General features: G+C 47.9%; 1 protein-coding gene across 1 annotated transcript in view; it reads right to left on the reverse strand.

Moving 5' to 3' along the window:
• DNAH11 (dynein axonemal heavy chain 11) overlaps positions 1-23,694 on the reverse strand; it is a 4,227,155-nt gene that overhangs the window by 2,864,245 nt on the left and 1,339,216 nt on the right. Inside the window, exon 14 of the mRNA XM_069648254.1 lies at positions 18,007-18,399. Coding sequence (XP_069504355.1) covers positions 18,007-18,399 — 393 coding nt within the window. The remainder of the gene's footprint in view (positions 1-18,006; positions 18,400-23,694) is intronic.

Raw genomic sequence — 23,694 nt, forward strand, 5'->3', positions numbered from 1 at the left:
GGTAGGGTAGGAGTTTGATCAATCTCCCAGTCAGTTTTGTTCCACCCATAAAACAAGCCCCATCATGTTACAGGCAAAGGTGCCTTGTGTAGGAGCCTCACTTCCTCTGTGGACACATTTTCAAAGAGAAGCTTCTGAATATAGTGTTCTTCCCACTGAAAAGGATGCGCTACCACTTTCCAACCTAAGGATTAAAGCACCATTGTCATTCTGGAGGGGTATGGTGCATCTTTCACACAGAAGATAAACCCATGGCCTAAGGGGCTCTATTATTTAGTTCTCCCTCAGGCCCCTGCACAATTGTGAGGCATTCTCTTTTAGTGACTTCAGGGTTCTACACACGTTGCCCCACCCGAGCCTCAGATCCTTTTTAGTCACCTTGCAATGCTGTTCCTCCTGCAGCTGCACTCATGGCCCCTTCACTGCATAGCAGTATTCTGGATTCCTAGCTATCTGCTTGCTCAGCTGCTACAAAACATGATTCTATGTTTAGTGACTCTCTTCCCCAGTCATGATTGGCCATCTGTGGTCAACGGTGAGCATAATAAATATCCAATAAATAAAAAATAAATCTAAAATGTAGGGAAATCTATATGAAAGAAAAGGATGAAAACAAATGGGGCAGTTTCAAAACATAGACGGAGCTACAACCAACATACATCATTTAAAAAATGACACGCAAGAGGAAAATGTGCGATGATTGCAGCACATCTACAATAAGAGTATATGTCGAAAAAAATAATTGCCAATGCGCAAAAAATGAATTGTGTTACATGGAAGAATCCAGTAAATGTTTATTAAGACAGAGAACAGTCCAATATGAGATGAAAAGCACAGCATGTCACAGGAGAGGCAAACATTGATTGTGGACCGTGCCTTGTTTATACTTTCCTTTAGAGGACTGGATATTGACTTTATATCAAGAAAAAAAAGAGATTTCAAAGATAAGTTGGGAAAGGAGTTTGATTTACAATAAAATATTATAATGATGTTCTGGTTAGAATGTTGAAGCCACATGGGAAGTAAATGGCTGTATAGGCTGAATTGGTGAATAAAGCCACTTTTGCAAAATGTATTCCTCCCCCCAACCCACAGCAGCACAACAATAGGACTGTTGGGGGGGGGGGGGTGGTGGCCACTCCCAGGAGAAAAGTGTGTAGATAAGCTTTGAAGCTGGCCAGAAAAACCAATGACTCAGAGGGTTCCAAGATGGCAGAGGTTATAAGACACACGTGAGCATTGGAGCTCTGCCATGAGGGTCGCCTTGTACCCAAAGATGGCACTCCTACAATGGGAGAGCCTGCAGGGAATTCCGTAAATGGGTGCCAGTGCTCGATATATGAGCTGATGTCCCTGGCAATTGTGAAAGAATGATTGGAGTTGAGGATCCCTGCCATTGGTTTTTCCGTCTCGTGCAGTTACTCTTCCGTCTAGGGCAGTCACTCTTCATCCATCAACAAGCAGCAGAGCAGTCTGCTCTCTCCTTACACCCCTCTCCTGCCTCCTCCACTCATCTCATCTGGGAATCATCAGGAAGTTAAGGCCATTGGGCCCATGAAAAAAGGATTGGAGGCATCTCTTTATTTTTAAAATGAAATGTTGAGTTTTAAAAGCAGCATAGTGCTTTTTGCATTATTTTTTCACGGTGCACATGGCATGGATCAGAACTTGACTTTCACAAATAAGATTGCTGTAGCCCCAACATCGCTATCAAGCCATCAACATGCATCTGGAGGCTTGGTACCTCTTCCAGGCGCTCTTGGGCTACGTGATCGCCCCCTCAACTATCACGTAAGTTTGGACTATTGCTATACTGCCTGTTCATCCCCCAAACGTTGTGCCTTTCTATAAACTCAGAAGGCACCTATTATTTTTCTTTTCTCTTATTGTTTCCAAGCACGAAGCCATAACACCTACGACCTTCCTGGGTTTCACCTCTACTGCCTACACCCCTGTACTCTTGTGCTGCTTTCTTGTTGACCAAAAGGAAAAACAAGTGTTTAGCTTGTGTGCACATACTGATTGTTTTGCTGCTGTCGAAAATCGTTTTTAGCTGTCCTTGCATTGTCATATTCATGGCAATGTGCTGACAGGTTACCCCCTATGTCTGGTATCTGTTCCCTTACCCTAGTCATCTCCTAATTGTTCATCCCTATCCTGTTTGTGTCTCCCTCTGTGCTTGCTCCTTCCTTGCCTACCTCTTCCCACGTACTTAACTGCCCGGTTAAGTGTACCGCCCTCTGGGCCCCTCACTATGGCACTTTCTATCTTCCCCATGTACTCTAATTGATTCTCCATCTCATATCCTTTACCTTATACTAAGTCTGGCAGGAAGAAACTCAAGAAGGATATACTGCCCGTCAACCCAGTTCTTCCTATCACCGACACCTACGTCAGTGCTTACGCCAGAGAGACTCTCACCGACATCCTCTTTGTCGTTCCTTCTCCCAAACTATCGACTCTCCATACGGCTGCTTTGCTCTCTCCTTACACTTCTTCACACATAGGGTGAAACCCGCTGGGAGGCCCATCTGGCCCCTTTTTCCATTGCAAGGGCCATCATAAATGCCTATCGAAATGGTACCATCCCGGTACAAGGGCCTCAACCCAACCTCTCACTTTTTGATAGGCTCCTTCCTCGCCTTATCAACTTTCCTTTTTCCTCTTCATTGGCTCCCTTTCCACCTACCTCTACAGCCCTCCAGGCTTCCCTGTCAACTATGCCCACCTTGGCTTCCTTGCCACCTTCTTTCCTTATCACATCCCTCACAACTCCCCCCTTGTCACTTTCAACTGTACAGCCTTCCTTGCCTACTCCCATTAAACTGACAACCTTCTCATTCTCTCCCACCCTGCTGCCCTGGTCACCCGGGCTGCCACATCTGGAGCCCTCTTACCTCTTTCAGCCCCCCCATACTGCCTCCCTTGCCATCTTCTACTGTCCTGGCTCCCTTGCCTGACCCTCCTTACTGACACACTTGTCATCCTTGTCTCCTCTGCCTCACCCTACCTCTATCTCTCAGGCACGCTTGCCACTTATGGGGGGGCCTCTGTCCCCTGAACCCCCTGGCGAAAGTCCTTCAAAAGTGGCGACCTGCTCCATGTTGCCACACTAAACTCTCGCTCTGCTGTCAAGCACTCCTCTGACATCAGCCACCTCCTTGAACTCCTGGACCTTGATGTTCTTGCTCTAATTGAGACATGGTTTAAGGACAGCTCTGTCATGAGTTTTGACACACTTCTCCCTGAAGCCTACAAGATCCTCTCTGTGCCCAGGCCCAACAGGCCAAGAGGTGGAGTAGCCTTAATCTTTTCTGAGTGAATCCCTGTTTCCATTATCCCCACTCAGGTCTACTCCTCCTTTGAAAACCTGGTCTGCAGGCTCTCTCTCTCCTCTGTCTCCTCTCTTACTCTGGCCACCTTCTATCGGCTGCCGGGCCAGTCCACCCTCTTCCTCTCAGAATAGGCTGACCTGGCCTCTTCTCTCCTCTCCTCCTCTTCGCAGATCCTCCTTATAGGGGACTTAACATTCATCTTGACTCTTCGGACTCCTCAGAACCTGTCTGCAACCTGTGTGACTCCCTTGCTCTTTCCATTCTACCCTCTGGTCCCCCGCACACTGCTGGCCACACCTGGGATGCTCTCATCTCCACAGACATCCCACTTTCTATTCCTCTCACTACACCACTCTCATTGACTGATCACACTCTTCTCTTTTCTCACGTGAAGCTCTCTTCTCCTTCTTCAATGGTACACCCTACACCATCTCCTGCCTTCAAAGTCATCCAACCCATGAAAAGAGTGTCAGTGGCTGCCTTTGCCTGCACCTACTCTCCTCCTTCTCCTGCGGCTGACTCCCACCGTGACACAGCCCTCTCCAATTTCCACCGTTCCATCTCCAACACACTTGACATTCTTTCCCCTTTCATGAGGGTCCGATTGAAGCCTGCGAAAAAGTGAAACTCTTGGTACCACTAAGATCTGGCTGCCCTTAAATGCAAGTCCAGAGCAGCAGAATGGAAATGGTGATCTTCAAGTACACCCTCTGAAAAACTGGCCTGCTGCCTTCTTCAAAGGCAATATAGACTCTGCATCCACTCCAAGAAAAGAGTCTACATTCAAGCCTGCATATCTGCGGAATTTAACAATACGGCCAAACTTAAGTCTGCAGGGAGCTGGCCAGCCCTGCTGCAGCTGCATCCTCTGCTGCACCCACCTAGGCCATTTGCTTAGTCCTTGTCACACATTTCACCACCAAAACAGTACATCCTGTCCTCACTCTCTTCCACTCCCCCTCCTGCACCAACATCTCTTGGGCCCCTTTCGGCTGCCCCCACCGATCCCCCTCATCTCTCCTCTGTCTCCTCACACCTGAGGAGGTCGCTAGACAAGTCCGGTCTATGAAAGCCTCTTCCAAACAGGTGGACCCCTGCCCCTACAAAACCATCAAGGACAATATTGACACTCTCAGTCCTGCTTTGGCCGATCTCTGCATCCTCTTTTTAACCACTGGAGTTTTCCCCTCTCCTCTCAAGCACTCTTGTGCACCCTCAGCTAAAGAAAACCTCTGCCGACCCATCCATTCTGGCAACCTATCGTCCAATCTCCATCACCCCTTTCCTGGGAAAACTCCTGGAAAAGCTGGCTTTCACTCAATTTACCCTGCATATTGAATCTGTTGGTTGTCTCCATGACCATCGGGAGGATAGCTCAGCGGCAACATGCTCTCCTTGGAAGCAAGAAGACACGGAGCAACATAGGTTCGATCCCCGCATCCGCGCTTAGAAACCTCTGGGTACTGAGCGTGTTATAAATAACCTATCACATCATATCACCAGTCTGGCTTTAGAGCATCCAGAGCCATGAAAACTGATCTTCTGAACACTCGTGAAGACCTGCTCTCAAATCTTGACACTAACTCTCCCTCTGTCCTCATTCTTCTCAATCTTTCTTCTGCTTTCGATACGGTAACCCACACCATCCTGATCACCGGTCTCTGTGATACGCTGGGCATCACATATCAGGCCCTGGTAAGGCTTGCCTCCTGTCTCTCTGACCGGCCCCCCCTGGTGGAACTCAGGGCTTTTCTCTCCTCTACCACTCTCTCTACTTGGGGTGTCCCCAAGGAATGTAACCTTTCCCCCTGGTTTTTCAACATCTACATGACCCCCTAGGCCCACAGGATCTCTACCTTTACCTCTATCTTTCAGTGTTATGTGCATGACATGCAGCTCTCTTTTAGGCTACCCCTGGCCTCCTCCTCCTCATTTATACCGGACTGTCTATCTGCAATTCAGGCTTGGTGTGCTGCTAACGATCTCTGCCTGAATGCCAGTAAGAAAGAGATTGTACTCATTGGGATCCCTGCTCCCACTCTCTCACTGGCCGGCCTCCCTTGGCCTTCTGCCCTCATCTACAATGAGGCAAAAAATCGTGGCCAGATATCCTTCTTGAGTTTCTTCTCACATCGCACACATCTTCAAAAAGTCAAACTAGCAACTGCACCTCCTCAGATGTATTCTACCTTTTCTCACTTTCCCCCAGAGACTCATTACCTTGAGAGCCCTGGTTCTTTCTAGGCAGGACTATAGCAACAGCCTCTTTCTCAATCTTCCTACATATACTCACTGTCCTCTAGAACTCATTGAGAACAGAACCGCAAGTCTCATCCTTGGCCTCAAGCCCTGGGACCGTATCTCTCTGAGGCTGAAATCCCTCTACTGGCTCCCGTGGATGCAAGGATTAAGTTCAAGATCCTCTGCATAATCCACAAAGCTGTCTGGGGCCGGGGACCACACTATCTACAACAATCACTTCCTAAATACTCTAGAGCCCTCCGCTCATCGTCCTCTAACTCTCTGCGGTTGAGCGGCTTTCACAAACAGAGATTTGGGGGTAGATTTGTATCCTCTACAGGTGCCTCCCTCTGGAACAGCCTCTGCATTTTGAGCCGGAACACCTTAAGTTCCAAAAACTCCTCAAGATTTCCTTTTCTCGTTTTCCTTCTCTCTCCCTTGCTAACCTCCTTTCCTTTCTCTCCTCCCTCCTTCTCCCCCCCTAACTCTGTTCAGTTTTTGCTGACCGGTTGCCTGGTTCACCTCCAGAGCCTAAGAAGTCCCAGGCTCCCCCTGCACTTTCATCTTACGGTCGATGAGCGGGGCAACCGCTCTGCACTTAACCCAGGGCCCTGCTGGACCGGACTCGTTTTGTTCCCCCATCCCTCCTCTTCCCTGCACCTCCGTATGTACGTGTGCATTACTTAAATGTTCTTGGACCAGTTAATTGTCTGTTCAGTCCCCCCGACTTTTTCAAAAATAGGAAGTTATAACACAAGAAAACATACACAAGGCTATAGCAGACCCCAACGTGCTTACCCGGGCTATACCGGGTGGTACTGCTAGTCTCTCATAACAAAATTCATAATCATCATACAATTCCTATGTTTCCTTACAGAATTAATCAATTTCACTTAGATGTTTCCATTAAAACCATATCCTATTTTATAATAACAATTGCTTTAAAAAATTACAACAGTGTAATAATCAATGACATATAATTGGTATTTTATCATCTTTCCCAAAATACCTTCATCAATACAAAATCTACTGAGTGAAAAAAATGACCAAAATATAACAGTGAGTTCCATACATTTCTGACAAGCAATAACTAAATGGCAGCATGTCTCCACAGTTGCTTTCCAAAATCCACACATGGACGAAACACACTTTGTTTTTTACTTAATAAAGCCAGAATTTCATTTGTATCTAACACAATTAGTCTAAAACTGCAAATAAGTATTTCTGACAATATGTGAAGGAAACCATTATAAATATAATGACATATTCCCCAATTGTCTAGTGACATGTTTCAAATCACCATATTTGTGGTAATCGCATATGTTTTTTGCATGTGTAATGCCTGTCTATTTGGTAGATTTTCCTCATAAAAGTCTGAATGTTTACCATGTTACCAGTATTATCTAGGCCCCGTGTAGCTAATGCTGTCTCACAAACCTGAATAGATTTTCAGAATGACGTGTGTTTTGTGCAAAAACTATACATATCGACAAATAGGGAGGTTCCTGGAATTTTCTACATAACAATATTTGTTTCCACAACAATCTAGTGTTTAGGGAAACTAAACCTAACTCATTTCGTAGTAGAAGTATTGAGATGCAGTTAGCAAGCTAAAGTACTTGTTTCCAAATAAGACCTTTCACAGATGTTAAATCTACTGAGGATAAAGCTTGGTAACTTTCCAAGCCATTTAGCAAGGAGGCTCTACCTTACTTTCATAATATTTTCTTATGGGGTCGAAGCTAAATTTCTCAAATTCAGCCAAACAATGCAACAATTGATGACTTTTTTTCCTCATTGCTGGCAATAATGTGGTCTTATTTGGCCGAGAAGTCACAGTAAAGCCCAAGTAAGAAGGGTAGTCACGATTTCCAGTTCCATATTCGCTAACCACCAACCTTTATGTTGTCTACTTGTTTTATTCGAAAATAATATAATCTAGGTCACATTTCCATCCATCACCAAATTGTGTTCAGTGGCAAACTTTGCAAAGGTCAGAAACAGATGTTGAAGTCCAACCCTTAACCGAGCAAATAAAACAATACTGTATGCATATGAAATACAAACAATATTGACACCAAATAATTTGAGGTGAGTAAACTAAGCCTTATCTAAATATTCCTCATGATCAGATAAATATAAATTGAATAACAAGAGTGCTAGAATGTACTCCTGTTTAACTCCTCTGAAGGTGTTAATTGGGGATGTCAAGGCACCGTCCAAATTAAACCCAACACGTAACTTTGCATTATTATGAAACCTAATCAAAATATTAAGGAGGGAAGACAGGATGTTCTATAATTTAAATACCAAACAGTGCCTCAATTTACTGTATCAAACGCTAGGGACATGTCCACACTAGCGGCATATTTGGCTGACTCTCTCTTCTATCCCATCATATGTTGGAAATAATACATTTGTGAGGTTTGAGCACCTCTACTCCATGTCGAGTTCCCCATCCAGATGTCCTGGAACATTCCCATTAAGTCGTTGTAAATCCCAGTCTGAAAAAGTATCAGTCCACCGTCTGTCCCTGGCACACAAATGTGACTGATATTTAGAAATGACACTAAAGGAATTTGAATCAAGCCCAAAATCCCATAGGGAATTTGAATTAAAATCCTCCAAAATTATAATTTACCCAAAAGGCTCCAATTCTCTCAATTTCCCTAACACCATCTCAATGTCTCCAATAAATGTATCTAAAGGCTCTTTTGATTAATTCCAATACATATTAACAATCAATAACTTCCTCTAATTTTCTTTCACATGTACATTTAATGCCAGTGGGCCTAAACCCATACCAGAAAATATTGTAACCTCTTGAGCCCAGGCCGCCCTGATAGCAGTCATTAGTCTAACAATAGTTCTACCACATTTTCCTCTTAATGCTTTCTCATAAATGGCAAAATATCCATCCAAAATCATATGGTCCAATAACAAAGTTTCCTGAAGACATATAGATAGACAATCTTGGGACAATTGTGTACTTTAAGGATTCCCCATCAAATAATTATGCACCCAAGAATTCCAGGAAAGAACCCCCCCCCACCAAATGTGTGTTACAACCCAGGCCGTTTGGGTTGTTCGTTAGGGATCTCCTTATTTAACTACCCAGAGTGCCAAGCCCATTCTGATGAGTTCTGACTAGGGGGAACCAGGTGGGCTCTGTGAGCACCATCCAATCCATATTCACAGGTGATACACATTTGCTGATTAAGGGAGGGGAAGGAGGAGATATTTGCACCATCATTATGATGACTATGAGGACCATTCACCCCCCGGAGCCCACAAATCAAACACCTTTTGTCTCAAATTGTCAGCAACAGACAATATGAATAGTCAAACGACTTTAGACAGTATGTCTAGTTTGACAATATCTAAATGCACAGGCTCTCTATAAGGGGGTAATTCATAGAATTCAGCGCACAAGTGGCGCACGCGGCTGGCGCACAGTGTGCGCGTGCGAATCCCTGCGCCAGCCGCGTGCGCTAAAATCCATTTCCGCGCACAGCGTATTCATGGATTCCAGCCACCAAAACCAGCCGTGGCGCACAGTGGCGCAGCGACCCTGCAGCAGCGCCAGTTACGCCCCCAAGAACGCCTCTCGCGCAGGGAAAAGCCATCAATATACCCAATCCAGCGCAAAGGGCTGCGCTAACCCTGTACCAGCACAGCAAGCGAGCTACGTGTATCACTGGGGTGCGCGGGAAGTACCTCACGCGATTGGCCCCGTGTGAGCAGGGTACGCGTATTTCAGGGGTGCGCGGGAAGTTCCACACGCGATTACATCATGGTATGTGTATTTCAGGGGTGCGCGGGAATTTCCACACGCGATTGGGCCTGTGCGAGCAGGGTATGTGTATCTCAGGGGTGCGCGGGAAGTTCCACACACGATTCCATCAGGGTACATGTATTTTGGGGTGCGCGTGAAGTTCCACACGCGATATCAGCAGGGTACGTGTATTTCAGGGTGCAGGGGAAGTTACACACGCGATTTCAGCAGGGTACGTGTATTTCAGGGGTGCGCGGGAATTTCCACACGCGATTGGGCCCGTGCGAGCAGGGTACACGTATCTCAGGGGTGCGCGGGAAGTTCCACACGCGATTCCATCAGGGTACGTGTATTTCGGGGCGCGGGGGAAGTTTCACACGCGAAATCAGCAGGGTACGTGTATTCCAGGGGTGCGCGGGAAGTTCCACACACGATTCCATCAGGGTACGTGCATTACAGGGGTGCGCGGGAATTTCCACACGCGATTGGGCCCTTGCGAGCAGGGTACGCGTAATTCAGGGGTGCGCGGGAAGTTCCACAAGCAATTTCATCATGGTACGTGTATTTCAGGGGTGCGCAGGAATTTCCACACGCGATTGGGCCCGTGCGAGCAGGGTACGCGTATTTCAGGGGTGCGCGGGAAGTTCCACACGCGATTTCATCATGGTACATGTATTTCAGGGGTGCGCGGGGAGCACCACACGTGAATTGCACGTGTGGGTCCTCCCAGGTGTTCCCTCTACACCCTCCACGGCCCCTGCAGGTGGCTCACACCACAGGGGCCTACCCTGCACATGTCCTGCAGGCACCCCATCCACCATGGCCATGTCCCCCAGCCAACCCACATGTCAACTTGCACTACTGCCCACCAACGCATGTCCCCCTGCACCCCCAGTCACCAGGGGCAGCCTCCACCAGGCCCCCACCCATGTCTCCCAGCACCCCCACCCCCCAGCAGTGCAGGGGCACCCACCACCAGGCCCCCACCCATGTCTCCCACCACCCCCACCCTCCAGCCACCAGGGGCACCCACCACCAGGCCCCCACCCATGTCTCCCACCACCCCCACCCCCCAGCAGTGCAGGGGCACCCACCACCAGGCCCCCACCCATGTCTCCCACCACCCCCACCCCCCAGCAGTGCAGGGGCACCCACCAACAGGCCCCCACCCATGTCTCCCACCACCCCCACCCCCCAGCCACCAGGGGCAGCCTCCACCAGGCCCCCACCCATGTCTCCCAGCATCCCCACCCCCCAGCAGTGCAGGGGCACTCACCACCAGGCCCCCACCCATGTCTCCCACCACCCCCACCCCCCCAGCCACCAGGGGCAGCCTCCACCAGGCCCCCACCCATGTCTCCCAGCACCCCCACCCCCCAGCAGTGCAGGGGCACCCACCACCAGGCCCCCACCCATGTCTCCCACCGCCCCCACCCCCCAGCAGTGCAGGGGCACCCACCACCAGGCCCCCACCCATGTCTCCCACCACCCCCACCCCCCAGCCACCAGGGGCAGCCTCCACCAGGCCCCCACCCATGTCTCCCAGCACCCCCACCCCCCAGCAGTGCAGGGGCACCCACCACCAGGCCCCCACCCATGTCTCCCACCACCCCCACCCCCCAGCCACCAGGGGCACCCACCACCAGGCCCCCACCCATGCCTCCCACCACTCCCACCCCCCAGCCACTAGGGGCAGCCTCCACCAGGCCCCCACCCATGTCTCCCAGCACCTCCACCCCCCAGCAGTGCAGGGGCACCCACCACCAGGCCCCCACCCATGTCTCCCACCACCCCCACCCTCCAGCCACCAGGGGCAGCCTCCACCAGGCCCCCACCCATGTCTCCCAGCACCCCCACCCCCCAGCAGTGCAGGGGCACCCACCACCAGGACCCCACCCATGTCTCCCACCACCCCCACCCCCCAGCCACCAGGGGCAGCCTCCACCAGGCCCCGACCCATGTCTCCCAGCACCCTCACCCCCCAGCACTGTGGGGCACCTGCCAGCAGGCCCCCACCCATGTCCAACTCATGTCTCCCACCACCCCCACCCCCCAGCACTGTGGGGCACCTGCCAGCAGGCCCCCACCCATGTCCAACTCATGTTCCCCACCACCCCCACCCCCCAGCACTGTGGGGCACCTGCCAGCAGGCCCCCACCCATGTCCAACTCATGTGCCCCCCACCCCCCAGCACTGTGGGGCACCTGCCAGCAGGCCCCCACCCATGTCCAACTCATGTTCCCCACCCCCCCAGCACCGTGGGGCACCTGCCAGCAGGCCCCCACCCATGTCCAACTCATGTCTCCCACCACCCCCACCCCCCAGCACTGGGGGGCACCTGCCAGCAGGCCCCCACTACCCCCACCCCCCAGCACTGTGGGGCACCTGCCAGCAGGCCCCCACCCATGTCCCATCCATGCCCCCCTGCACCTGGGTCCCACCAATCCCCAATCATGTCCGTAACGGCCATCCTCCCCTGCCAAAAGGCCCAACCAACTATCACATCCACCCACATATCAAAGGCAATGACATGTTACACACCCAATGTAAATAATGCAAATGAACACATGTCTGTCACACACAATGGCTGCAAGTGAATGTTAAGACACCCAACATGACATGCATGAAAGCAATGAGATGATACGACACATTGAAGGATGAAAATAAAAATGTATTTAAAATCAACTTGAATGGAAATGAAATGAGAAAAACCACAAAGCAAAACAACCAAAAGAAGAAGAATGTCCATGAAAAAAATCAAAAACACACAGCACAATCCAAAAAAATGGTGTCCAAAGTCACAGTCAGAAAAGTAATCCAAGTGTAAATGATAAACAAAAACCATTGCTCCATGGCGATGAAAAAAATCCAAAAAATAGACAAATCCATTGAAGAACTATTTACAAGATAATCCCGGGTCCATGAGCCCAACCAAATGAAACCTAACTATGACAACTAACTAAAAACTGAACTACATACAAAAATGTGGCGCATTGTCCAATCGCAACCAAATAAAAAAAAGAAATAAAGGAAACCTAACACTAACTATATAACTATATACAAAGGCGGCGGGCAAGTCCAGCGGCTCACTCCGTGGTGTTCCGGGCCAGGGCATCATCGAACTCCTGTTTGATGTCCCGGAGGCGGTCCTGTTCCATGGCCCTGAGGGTCCGCAGGGACGACGCCGTCTCCTCCTCCAACCCCCTGCGGATTGCCTCGAGGCACTCGGCCCGCCTCAGGGCCCTCCGCATGGAGTTCTCCGCCCTGACCATTGTGAGCCGCGCCTCTTCCGCCCGCCGCCGCTCCGCACCTATCTGCTGGCCCAACCGCTGCCACACGGAAGACACTTCCCGTCTTGGGTCCTCCTGCCCTCCGGCCAATGCCTGCCCCTCCGATGTTGATGGCCCCGAGCCATGATGCCTCCCACGTTGACTCCGCTGCTGCCTCCGACGCCACTGCCTCTGCCAGCACGACGGCATCCAGGCTGATGGAATCCACCGACGCCGTCGTGCACGTGCCCTGCCTGATGATGCCGGCACATCCTCCATCTGCTGGGGTACAGTTGCTGTGGTGTCCACCCCTGCTGGACCTCTGACTCCCGTCTGTGGCAGGGATGGGATCCCCACCGAGCTGGCTGCATTGGTCAGGGCAGGTTCACAGGGGGCCCTGGTGGCATCTGGGCTGGAAGACCGCAAGGAGAACGACTGGCGTATAGTCTCCACAGAGGAGGAGAGGGCCGCCAGATTGGCCGACACATGCAGGAAACCCCCGAACATGGACGATCCCAATTGGGCCACGTCGGCACGGTGCTCTTCGTGATGACGTGCGTGCTCCTCCTGGGAAGCACGCACGGCATCACGAATCAAAGCCGTGCGCATCGCGACCCCAATCAGGACCTTCTCCATACGGCCAGGGGTCCCCTTGTCCGCAGGTGGAGGGGAGTCAGATGACATGGACATCCCCTCTACCTGCGGACGGGCCTGGGATGGGGCATCCCTGCTGGTGCATGGTGGTGCACCCACAGGGTCAGGGACAGCGACATGCACAGGCCCCTCCACGGTGACCTGTGCTGCCTCCTGCCCCTGGACTGCACCACTTGCACCAGCAGGGATGCCCCCACCAGGCCCCATGTGCACCTCAGTGGCGGCCTCCTCCTCCTCTGTGGAAACCACCAACCTGGATGGCTCCTCACCGTCTTCTGCCGTAGCAGGCCCCTGTGGGGGCTCACCCACCCCTTCCGCTGCAGCCGTGGGGGCATCCCCGCCGCCTTGCTCCACAGCGCCGTCTCCGCCCTCTTCTTCACTAGCCGCTGCGTAGAGGGAGACATAGAACACAAGCATCAGGGTACTGTACAATGGTCCCCTAGACAGGAAGCAATAGCAGATGAGTGCCACTGTCAAAGTACACTTCCATCATGTCCCTCCACAACACATGTGTCAGTCCAGGCAAAACACACACAGTGACAGTCATGGTGCATGCCATGGGCATTTCCATTCATGTCCAATGGACTCTCGAAACATACAATGTAATGGAACTCACATGCATCATGGGTCATGCCTATCACATGCACACACTTCACCTCAGTCACATCCATCTGGCCCCGTACACCCCAATCACAGTGGATACAAGGATGACTAGGCTGCATCAGTGAATCTGTACATTGTCACAGACATGTGTCATGCATCCATGGCATTCACAAGTCACAGACACGCAGGTCAGGCACACAGACATGGATACCATATATGTACCTGGCATCAGCACCCATCCCTCACCCCCACCCATGTCCAGGAACAGAGACTGCCATGCTCTCATGTGTACAATCTGCATAGGGCTCCCCATGTCGCATTTAAACACATGCAACAACCGTGCGGTTCACACATTACTGGTCGCACATGAATTACCATGATGTCCCTGCACATATACATGCGTACATGGCCTATGTCACACATACAGGCAAGTATCAGACAACCAGCACACTGCAACATGCCCTGTCTCACACAGCAATGCTTGGCCACTTACCGCTCAACTCCAGACGGGTCTCCCTCTCAAGGACCAGGGTGTGGAGTGCTGGGTGTATGCGTTCCAGGACCCTCATCTGGATGGAACTCATGCGGCCCCGGCCCCCCTCCACGAGGCGCCGGGCCTTTATGAGGGTCCTGGACCTCAAGTCCTCCCAGCGCTTCTTGACCTTCTGGATGGTGCGGGTTGCCACCCCCTCCGCGTTGATGGCAACCACACAGTCGGCCCAGATCCTCTCCCGTCCTTCCTTGTTGGCGCGGGACGATCCGAAGAGGGCATCATACTGCCCCAGGACTTGCTCCACCAGGACACCAACTTCGGTGGCAGTGAAGCTGGTGCCCCTCTGGCCGGGGGTTGCCACTGGTGCCAGATGTGGATGTGCCCGACATGGCAACCCCAGGGGCAGGAGTGGGTGGGCAACTGGGTCCTGGGGCTGGGAGCGATGTTATCCGAGTCGGGAGCCTTCTGTTCCAGCAGGGGTGGACACAGCAACTGGACCCCTGCAGATGGCTGATGTGCAGGCACCAAATGGCAGGGCACGGTGGCAGCAGGCAGGCAGGCAGGCAGCAGCAGATGGCACGTGGGAGGCTGCTCGGGGCACTGGGGGGCAGTAATTGGGCCTTCTGGGCAGGAGCGTGGCCTCCCGTGTGTTTTCGCGTGGCCAGCTTGATACGGAGTGATTTGGCACATGAAAATCCTGCACGCCAGTGTGAAAATCGAGGAAAGGCCCATAGCGCGTAAGCGCGTCAGCACGCGTACGCGATTTCATTGGACCAAAGGCCCTTACAGCGTAAGCGCGTCTGTGACGTTTTGCGCACGGGTGTTGCCCTGGCAGGGCTTGGAGATCCCGCGTGCCTTTACACTGTTCTGTACGTGCTTTTCGTGCGGTGTGTGTGTTTTCCATCCCTTGGGGTTCACACGCTATTACTTCACAGCGGGTGTTGGCTACGCGTTCTTCTACACGCAAGGCAGACGGTGAGTGGTACCCCGCTCCCCCAGGCCCCCCCTGATAACTTCACGCGAACCCCTGAAATACACGTAGCCCGCTCCCCCAGGCACGATCGCGTGGAAAACTTCACGCGAACCCCTGAAATACACATAGCCCGGTCCCCCAGGCCCGATCGCGTGAAAAACTTCACGCGAACCCCTGATATACACGTAGCCCGCTCCCCCAGGCCCGATCGCGTGAAAGAGTTCACGCGCACCCCCGAAATACACGTGCCCCGCTCGCACAGGCCCAATTGCTGTATGTTGCCACTTTTGTAATGCGCAGGGACGCTGCCACCTGCCTTCGTGCGGCGGACGTGTTTCGGCTTGTGCGTGTCTTTGGCTGTGCGTGGCTTTGCCCTATTCAATTCCATGAATATGTGTGGTTCGAGTGCGTGTGGGCGTTCCGTCTGCTTCCCTGCAGTACATCCCCAGTTAAGCCCTTATTTTCGCGCGTTGTTCCCCATTCCGCCCGTTACGCCCCGTGTCCCGCCCACTTTCTGGTGTATGCGCCGAGGTTGTGCGCTTTCACTGTGCGCGTCGCGCATGCCTTTCGGGATGTTGCAGTGACTTGTGCGCCATGCACGGGTTTGGCGCACATCCCGGGGTGTACATGCGCAGGGACTTCCATGAATCGCACGCGTGTGCGTGCGCCTGTTTTTTTCCGCTTGCGCCTGCTTGCGCCTGCTTGCGCGAAGATTTTCGGCGCACGTTTGTTCCATGAATCGGCCCCTTAATGTCACCAAAGCAATGTCTTTTGTAGAGATTTGCTGCAATGTCGTAAAACCTTTAAAAGGTGTAATCACAGAACTGTCATTTAAGATTAACTTATCTTAACTACTTCTAGAATTAAACTTAATGAATCCAGGACAGTCAATAAATTGTGAAGTCCTGAAATTCTATGGTTTTTAAGCCCGTCACGATTTCCCCATGAAGAATGGTATTGTGGGACATCCAGTCATCGGGTAGCATTACTTTTGCCACTCATCCGCATATCCTTTTCTTTCTCCTAATTCTCCACCTATCCTCTGTTCAAAGAAATAATAGGCTGTGTTAATAAAAAAGGGTCAATAACTATATTAGTTTGTGTAGAAAAATTAACTCCCATCATGCTGTCCATGGTAATACGGGCCATAATATCATCCCTAATGCCCTCACTTTTCTTCTTCCTTTCATTAATTTTCATGGTGGAAGCCACCTCTACTGTTGGATTTTCTTTGGAGAAATATGCTTTTTCTTGGAACAACTTACTTTAAATTTAGGATATATTTGGGCATTCGTATCCTCCTTTTCCTTTGCCTGCAAAGATTGTAAAAACGTACTGCACACATTCTTATGCCATTTATAACCAACTTTTTATTTTTTGCTTTTTTAACCATGATCACTCTTTGAGACACAGATAGTTGGGAATCTAAAATAACCACATCTGAGTCTTGAGGTCTGTTAGTGAGGTTTCCTGGCTGTTCTTCACCACAAGAAATATTTCTCAGTCTTTCGAACTCGCATAACAATGTGGCTGAAAGTGGTGTGTCTTCAAACCTTTTTGAAACTGTATCATTTACCACTTGACAGGGACTCTGTAAGGTCTCCATAGAAGGAACTAATTTGTCAATTTTCTGTTCTATCAATAAAATTATACATTCATCCATTTTCATTTGGAGCCCCACAAAGTGCATTGTGTGTTCTTTCACCTCATCCTTTAATAGTTAAAAAATCTTTACGAAGTAATTAAGGACAAAGTTCAAGGCTGCTATTGAGGGAGCCGTTATGTTTGAGAGGCTACTATAAGAGGCAATGGGCAACACACCCCCAGAAATGGTTGAACGTGTTGGTGTATCAGATGATGGGAGAGGCTCATTTCGAACAGGTGAAGCAAATTATTGCTGCAGTGTTTAAGAATGGCGAGGACTCCCTCACATTTATTGAAGGCACTTTACAAGAATCAGAAGAAGGCAAAGGATTTAGTCACACTAACCTCTGCTATCCCTACCCTTTCCAGCATCCCTATCTTTAACAGAGAAATTGCAGCAAATGAATTGCAAAGCATTTTAGGGATATTGACCAGACTGGCACTACTGACTGGGATGTTTGTTGAAGTGATGGTATAATCTTTCTAGGGGGACTGAGAGGGAGTCCCACTCCACAATGATTGCTCGGCAATAAAACTAGAGCCTCCCTCCTTTTGTATCGGAGGCAATGTTGAAGCTGGATTTATAATTTGGTTCAAATCCATCCTCTCTTCCCCCTTACTTTGCAGAAAATACATTGGTTAAAAAAAGTACAAAAGTGGAAAGTTTGATGGTAAATAAAACGTTTTTGCCTGAAAGAGAGGATTCCACAACTTACCAGCTTGCGTATGCAATCATAGGCTACACGGTCAAACCCTGCACACTTTGGAACACAATACTCTCAATCTGAAAAGAGGTGCAGTGACTATGAAACCAACAACACAGCCTAGTCAACAATTGTACCATCGACTTCCCCAGATTATTATTCAAATATGTAGAAAGCAACATTAAAATTACAATTTTATGAAGAAAAGAATGTGCCCATGAGGTTGGTCCTGAAAAAATTCTTCATTCATAATATGATTCAGAACCAATAACCTCACTGTAGTAAAAAAAACATAACGGAGATCAAATAGCTTACCTCAACAAGTGCATGTATCCTGCAGCTATCATCCTGCATAACTGTGTACTTTTTAAGTCGGTCTGCTTTTTCATCTAGATTTAGTAAAGCATCTTTGCGATTATCTTTCCTTGAAAATAAAGGTTTCTCTGCCCACAGTTTCATTAATTTCCTGATTGTTGTGATATTGTCCTTGGACTGTTGAACTCTCTGATGCAGATCATGAATTATATCTTTCATTTTCAGTATGTAATCCCAGAAGTTCTCTTCCTTCCAAGTGAAAAACTCCTCAGCATCTCTCAGTTGCTCATCAATATGCTTCATCTCATCTTCAAGCAAAGGATATTCTACATCAAGAATGGTCATCTTCAGGTTGTTGTACCACTGCACCACAAGGTCAAGATTTCCTATGAACTGGGGATATAAAAAGAGCATGCCACTGTTGTTTGTTATTCAAGTTTAACATCTTTAGGATTTATGAAAAAAGATAGGATAGTTCAAAAGAAGGAACATCATATTTCACTATGGAAAGAAAATGTTCAAATGTGAGAAATGAATCTCTAAAGTTTGCCAACTTAGAACCCATTTTCCTTAACCAATGACCCACACAATCAAGTCTCATATGTCTACTTAAATTGTATTTTCCATCTTTGTTACTGTTTATGTAATTGCACAGCGTTTTAATGTGATTGCGTTAATCAGCGTATAAAGGTGCAACCTGTTGATTTGCCCTAAATTCTGTTAAATCATTAATTATGACACCATCATAACTTTAGAGTTTTTGCACCTGTTTTACAGGCAAGACACTCTGTAAAGACCACACCAAATTGGACATATGTGCTTATCAGCCCTTCACTGACTAAATACAATAAGCACTTTGTGCATTATGTGAAAGGAGAAACAGCACCATAATTGGAATTAATTGCACTAATACTATGGTTCCTTTTATAAACTGTCCCCCCAGGAACTCTCCCCTTAAATACGCAGTGGACACGGCTGAAGGCCATTGCTTGTTGCATTTTATTATTTTGAATTATACAGGCATGGCCAGTGGCCCATTGATATGTTAGAATACATAGTGGGCACAGCCAAAGATTGTGGCCACTGGCCGGTATTGTGCTAGAGTCCATGGCTAGTGCCTGATAAGTGTATATAGTATAAAGTGGGAACGTTTGAAAGCCGTATCCAGTGGTAAAGGCCAAAATCTATGATTGCTAGCCTGTTAGTGTTTTGAAATATTCAGTGCACATGGATGAAGGTTGTAACCACTGTCCTTCACTGAAGGCTATGGCTAGTACCCATGCATGTGTTAAAATATATTTGGCCATGCACACTGACCATGGTGGAAGGGCATGCTTAATGCCAATTACTGTTGTAATATAATTAGTGATGTGATCCGTGATGTCATCATTATGGTCATAGGGTGTGCAACAGGGGGTGCAAAGTTAAGGTGACTTTAGATGAATTTTAGGGGTTTTGTTGCATTAAGTTCTCACCTTAATGTCCCTGCAACTCAAGTTTTTTTCCTTGAATTTCAAGGGTTTTGTTATTCCATATATTTTAAAAGTCTTCCAGACAACTAGCATACTGTTCGGCCTTTGGCCGTGCCCACTGTCCATTTTAAAATGCTACCAGATCACTAGCCATTGCCTTCAGCCATGGCCTTTGGGTACGGTCACTCTATATTTTAAAACATCTACAACCCATCGCTCAAAGACGTTCATCAATCACACGCAAATGTTGTCCTCTTTTGACAGTGGTATTATTATGTATAAAAGATTGGAGGCTTTCAGAACTCACAATGTTTTTAGGCAAATGTGCAGTGAGATTACGTTATTTGCCATGGACCACACACTTTGGTTAAGCAGCATGCTCCAATCCCCTTGTTCTATGGGACGTCTCCTGGCAAGTCCTGTAGCGTGCACTTATCTGGCCGGGCCGAAATGTCCTGCCCTGTGCTCCAAGTCCCTTGTTTTATGGGCAGTCTCTTTGTGACTGTTGTCATACATGACATGACCCCAACTAACCACATTTAAGCAGCATGGAAACGGGGAAAAAAATGACTGGCTGCAAGAATAACATATGCCCAGGTACATTCTGCTCCCATAGCGAAAATCAAAAGCTGGCCCCCATGAAAATATATATAGAGTGAGTGAACATATATCTTAAAGTGAAATATACAAATGTAGTTCATTTGACCTTCCCCTTAGAAGAAAGTGCACAAAACAAAATGGCATTGGACTTTTAAAGAAAGTAATGAACACTAGAAAAATAACCTGAATGAGGAAATGTTCCAGTAAATATGCTGGCAAGGTATAAAAGGTGCTCACCTTTTAAACCCAACAACCTGTTGTGAAATATTCCCTGGTAAACAAAATTCCAATACGAAACAAGTGCTTGTGGTTTTGAGGGTAAGCGTCTGAACTGGGGACATGACAACCTAAGTAAAGTCCTGGTAGCCAAATACTTCAGCAAGCTTGCCAACCTCAAAAAACCTCATGTGTTGCTTCCGCCCTCTGCAAAAGGTTAAGCTGTTCCCCCACATGTGATCTATACTTGTGCCCGGAAAAGCAGCCACAACCAGGGTAGAATAACGGCACCAGTGTCCAAGATTACAAACTCTCTTGCCATATCGTGGGCAAATACTCATAACTTACTTGCACTCTCATCATTTCGCCACCTCACTCTCATGTCTGACTTTCAGGAATACTCTGCTTCATAAAGAAAACTTGAAAAGTACACATTCCATAGTGTCACTCAAATATATAAATCCTTATTGAACTATGTTAGGCAAAAGGTGTACAATTGTGCCATTATTACCCGCCCTCTTAACTGGTAGACTACAAATACCAGAATGCAATTCAGCAAAAGGCAAAAGAAATCCTCAGAGCAACACTTTCAAGGAATGACAGAAGCATGGTTTAAAAAAAAGCAGATGCCATTTGTTTTCTTCGTATGTTATGAGATATTTAAAACAAAAGAAAACACATAGGACCAGACTGTGGACCGTCGCCCATCCATGCAGTAACTAGGACCAACCCTACTTAGCTTCAAAGTGAGGAAAGGGCCAGCCCCTCAGGCCATGTTGCTATAAGTGGTATTGCCTCCCTTATTATGCACCCTGGCCTGAGAGGGCTGGCCTTTTCCTAGTTTTGCAGCTAAGCCGGTTTAGTTCCAGTTATTGCATGGATTGGAGACCCGGGCCACCAGTGATTTTTCATCCCCGATGTCACGGTAGCTGTAAACATATCTATTTTTTTTATTATGTATAAAAGATTGCATGCTTTGAGAAATCCCAATGCTTTTAGTTAATGCCCTGTGTGATTACATGTTTTCCGAGGGTCGCACACTTTGGTTAAGCAGCATGCTACAAGCCCCTTGTTTTATGGCCTGTCTCTTGGTGACTGCTGTGATAAATCATACAACCGCAACTAACCACAATTAAGCAGCACGTAAAAAGGAAAAAAAAATGACCAGCTGCAAAAATAACAAGCTGGCACCCATGAATATATGCACAGTAAGTGAACATAAATCTTAAAGTCAAATATACAAATGTAGTTCAATAGGCCTACGCCTTAGACGAATGTGCGCAAAACAAAATAGCATTGGACTTTAAAAAAAAGAAATGAACACCAGCAATGTGTCGTGAAATATTCCCTGAAAAACTAAATCCCAATACAAAATAAGTGGTTGTGGTCTTGTGAGTAAGCTTCTCCACTGTGAACGTGACAACCTGAGTAAAATCCTGGTAGCCAAATACTTGAGCAAGCTTGCCAACCTAAAAAGAAAACAAGGGGTTGCATTCGCACTCTGAAGAAAAGTTGTGCTGTCCATCCACATGTATCCTTTACTTGTGCCCTGAAAAGCGGCCACAATTAGGGGAAAATTACTGCAACATCTGTGGTCAGAATGGCATTAAGAGAAAATAAAGAAGGGCTTGTGTACGACAAAATCATCAGGGACACCAAACGTAAATTAAGGGGTGTCCTTCGGAAAGCCAATTTGCCAACTCGTTCCCTTGCCTCTTACTCTCAGCTAGCCAGAAAACTTAAAAATCAATATCGTAGATGGCTTGAACAGTGGAGACGATCTGGTAAAGATGATTTATGTCAGCAGATGGCAATGACATTGTGCAGTGGTAATACTCGTAGTATCTGGTCATTAGTGGGTGAGGCAAAAGGAATTAGGGAGCAGTCCTTAAATAACCTCATTAGTGCACATATATGGGAGTCATTTTTGATCAAACTAAATGTTCCTGAGCCTCACCATTTATACCTATCTACTGACCTCAAGCCTTTATAACCTCCCTTTATAGTTAATGCTGAAGATTTAGCAATACAAATTAAGAATCTCAAATCCTCTCGGGCTCCAGGGCATAACGGATTAACTAATGCACTTCTTAAAAGCAATCCCAGTTGTTGGTCCTGTTTGCTCAAAATCATCTTTGATAAGGTACTAGAAGACGGGGCGATACCAGCGTCATGGCAAACAGCAATTTTAATTCCAGTTTATAAGAGGGGCAGTAAGATATAGCCTAGTAATTACCGGCTTCTTTCCATGTTGGATTGTTCAGGGAAGCTCTTTGCTTCAATTCTTCTGCGAGAATTACAGACTTGGGTGGACCAAGAGGGTTTTCTCGAAAGATTCGAAAGTGGATTTCGGTGAGATTACTCCACTGCACACAATTTGCTTCTTTTGGATTCATTGGTTACCAGAGCACGCAGACCTAATAGTCTGCCACAGTATGCTCTATTTATATATTTTAAAGCTGCGTTCGACATGGTTTCTAGAACACTTCTTTTCCACAAATTAGAACTTTTGGGTTGTCCTGCTGCAATTTTGTATTATTTTAAATGATTGCATAAAAATACCTCAGTGTGCTTAAGATTGTATGCTATGGGAACTATGACAGGATTGATTAGCCAGGAGTGTGGGGTAAACAAGGGTTTGTTATAACAACGTTATTGTACAATCTATTTTTATCTGACCTCCATGTTTTGCTGGTATATGTTCAGAATTGTCCCCCTAAAATCGGCACTACTCATTGTACAGTTCTGGCCTATGCGATGATTTAGTGATACTGCATCACACTTTCGGTGGTATCCAGCGATCGGCACAGGAATTGTGGGTGTATGCAGATACTAATGGTCTGACTATTAATAGAGATAAAACTCAATTGATGTTATACGCAGGCAAAAAGATCACTAGACTTTGCCTGGAAGTACAGGCAGTGGAGATACATACACCCCTCATTACAAATACCTTGGTATAGAATTTGATTCTGGCAAGAGTAATAGTATCTGCATTGAGAGTTGAATTAGGAAGGCGGTACAGTTGAAGAGGAGGGTATTCACTGTGGGGGTCCAGACAGCTGTATATTTATTGTATAAGGGGTTGCGGCCGCCTTCTGAAAAAAGGCTACGCTCTCCACCCACATGTGTCCTTTACTGGTGCCCTGAAAAGCAGTCAAAATCAGGGGAACATAACTGCACCAGTGTTCAGGATTGCAAACTCTGCCACATTGTGGGCAAATACTCATGACTTACTTGCCCACTCATTATTTCCCCTTCTCACCCCTAGGTCTGGCTTTCAACAACTACTTTATAAAGCTAACTTGAAAAGTACACATAGCACAGAGTCACTCAAATATATAAATCCTTACAGAACTATGTTAGGCAAAAAGTGTACACATGTAGCATTACCCTCCCC

Source organism: Ambystoma mexicanum, chromosome 2q (genome assembly GCF_040938575.1).
Source record: "Ambystoma mexicanum isolate Mex_15411 chromosome 2q, UKY_AmexF1_1, whole genome shotgun sequence".
Lineage (NCBI taxonomy): Eukaryota > Metazoa > Chordata > Amphibia > Caudata > Ambystomatidae > Ambystoma > Ambystoma mexicanum.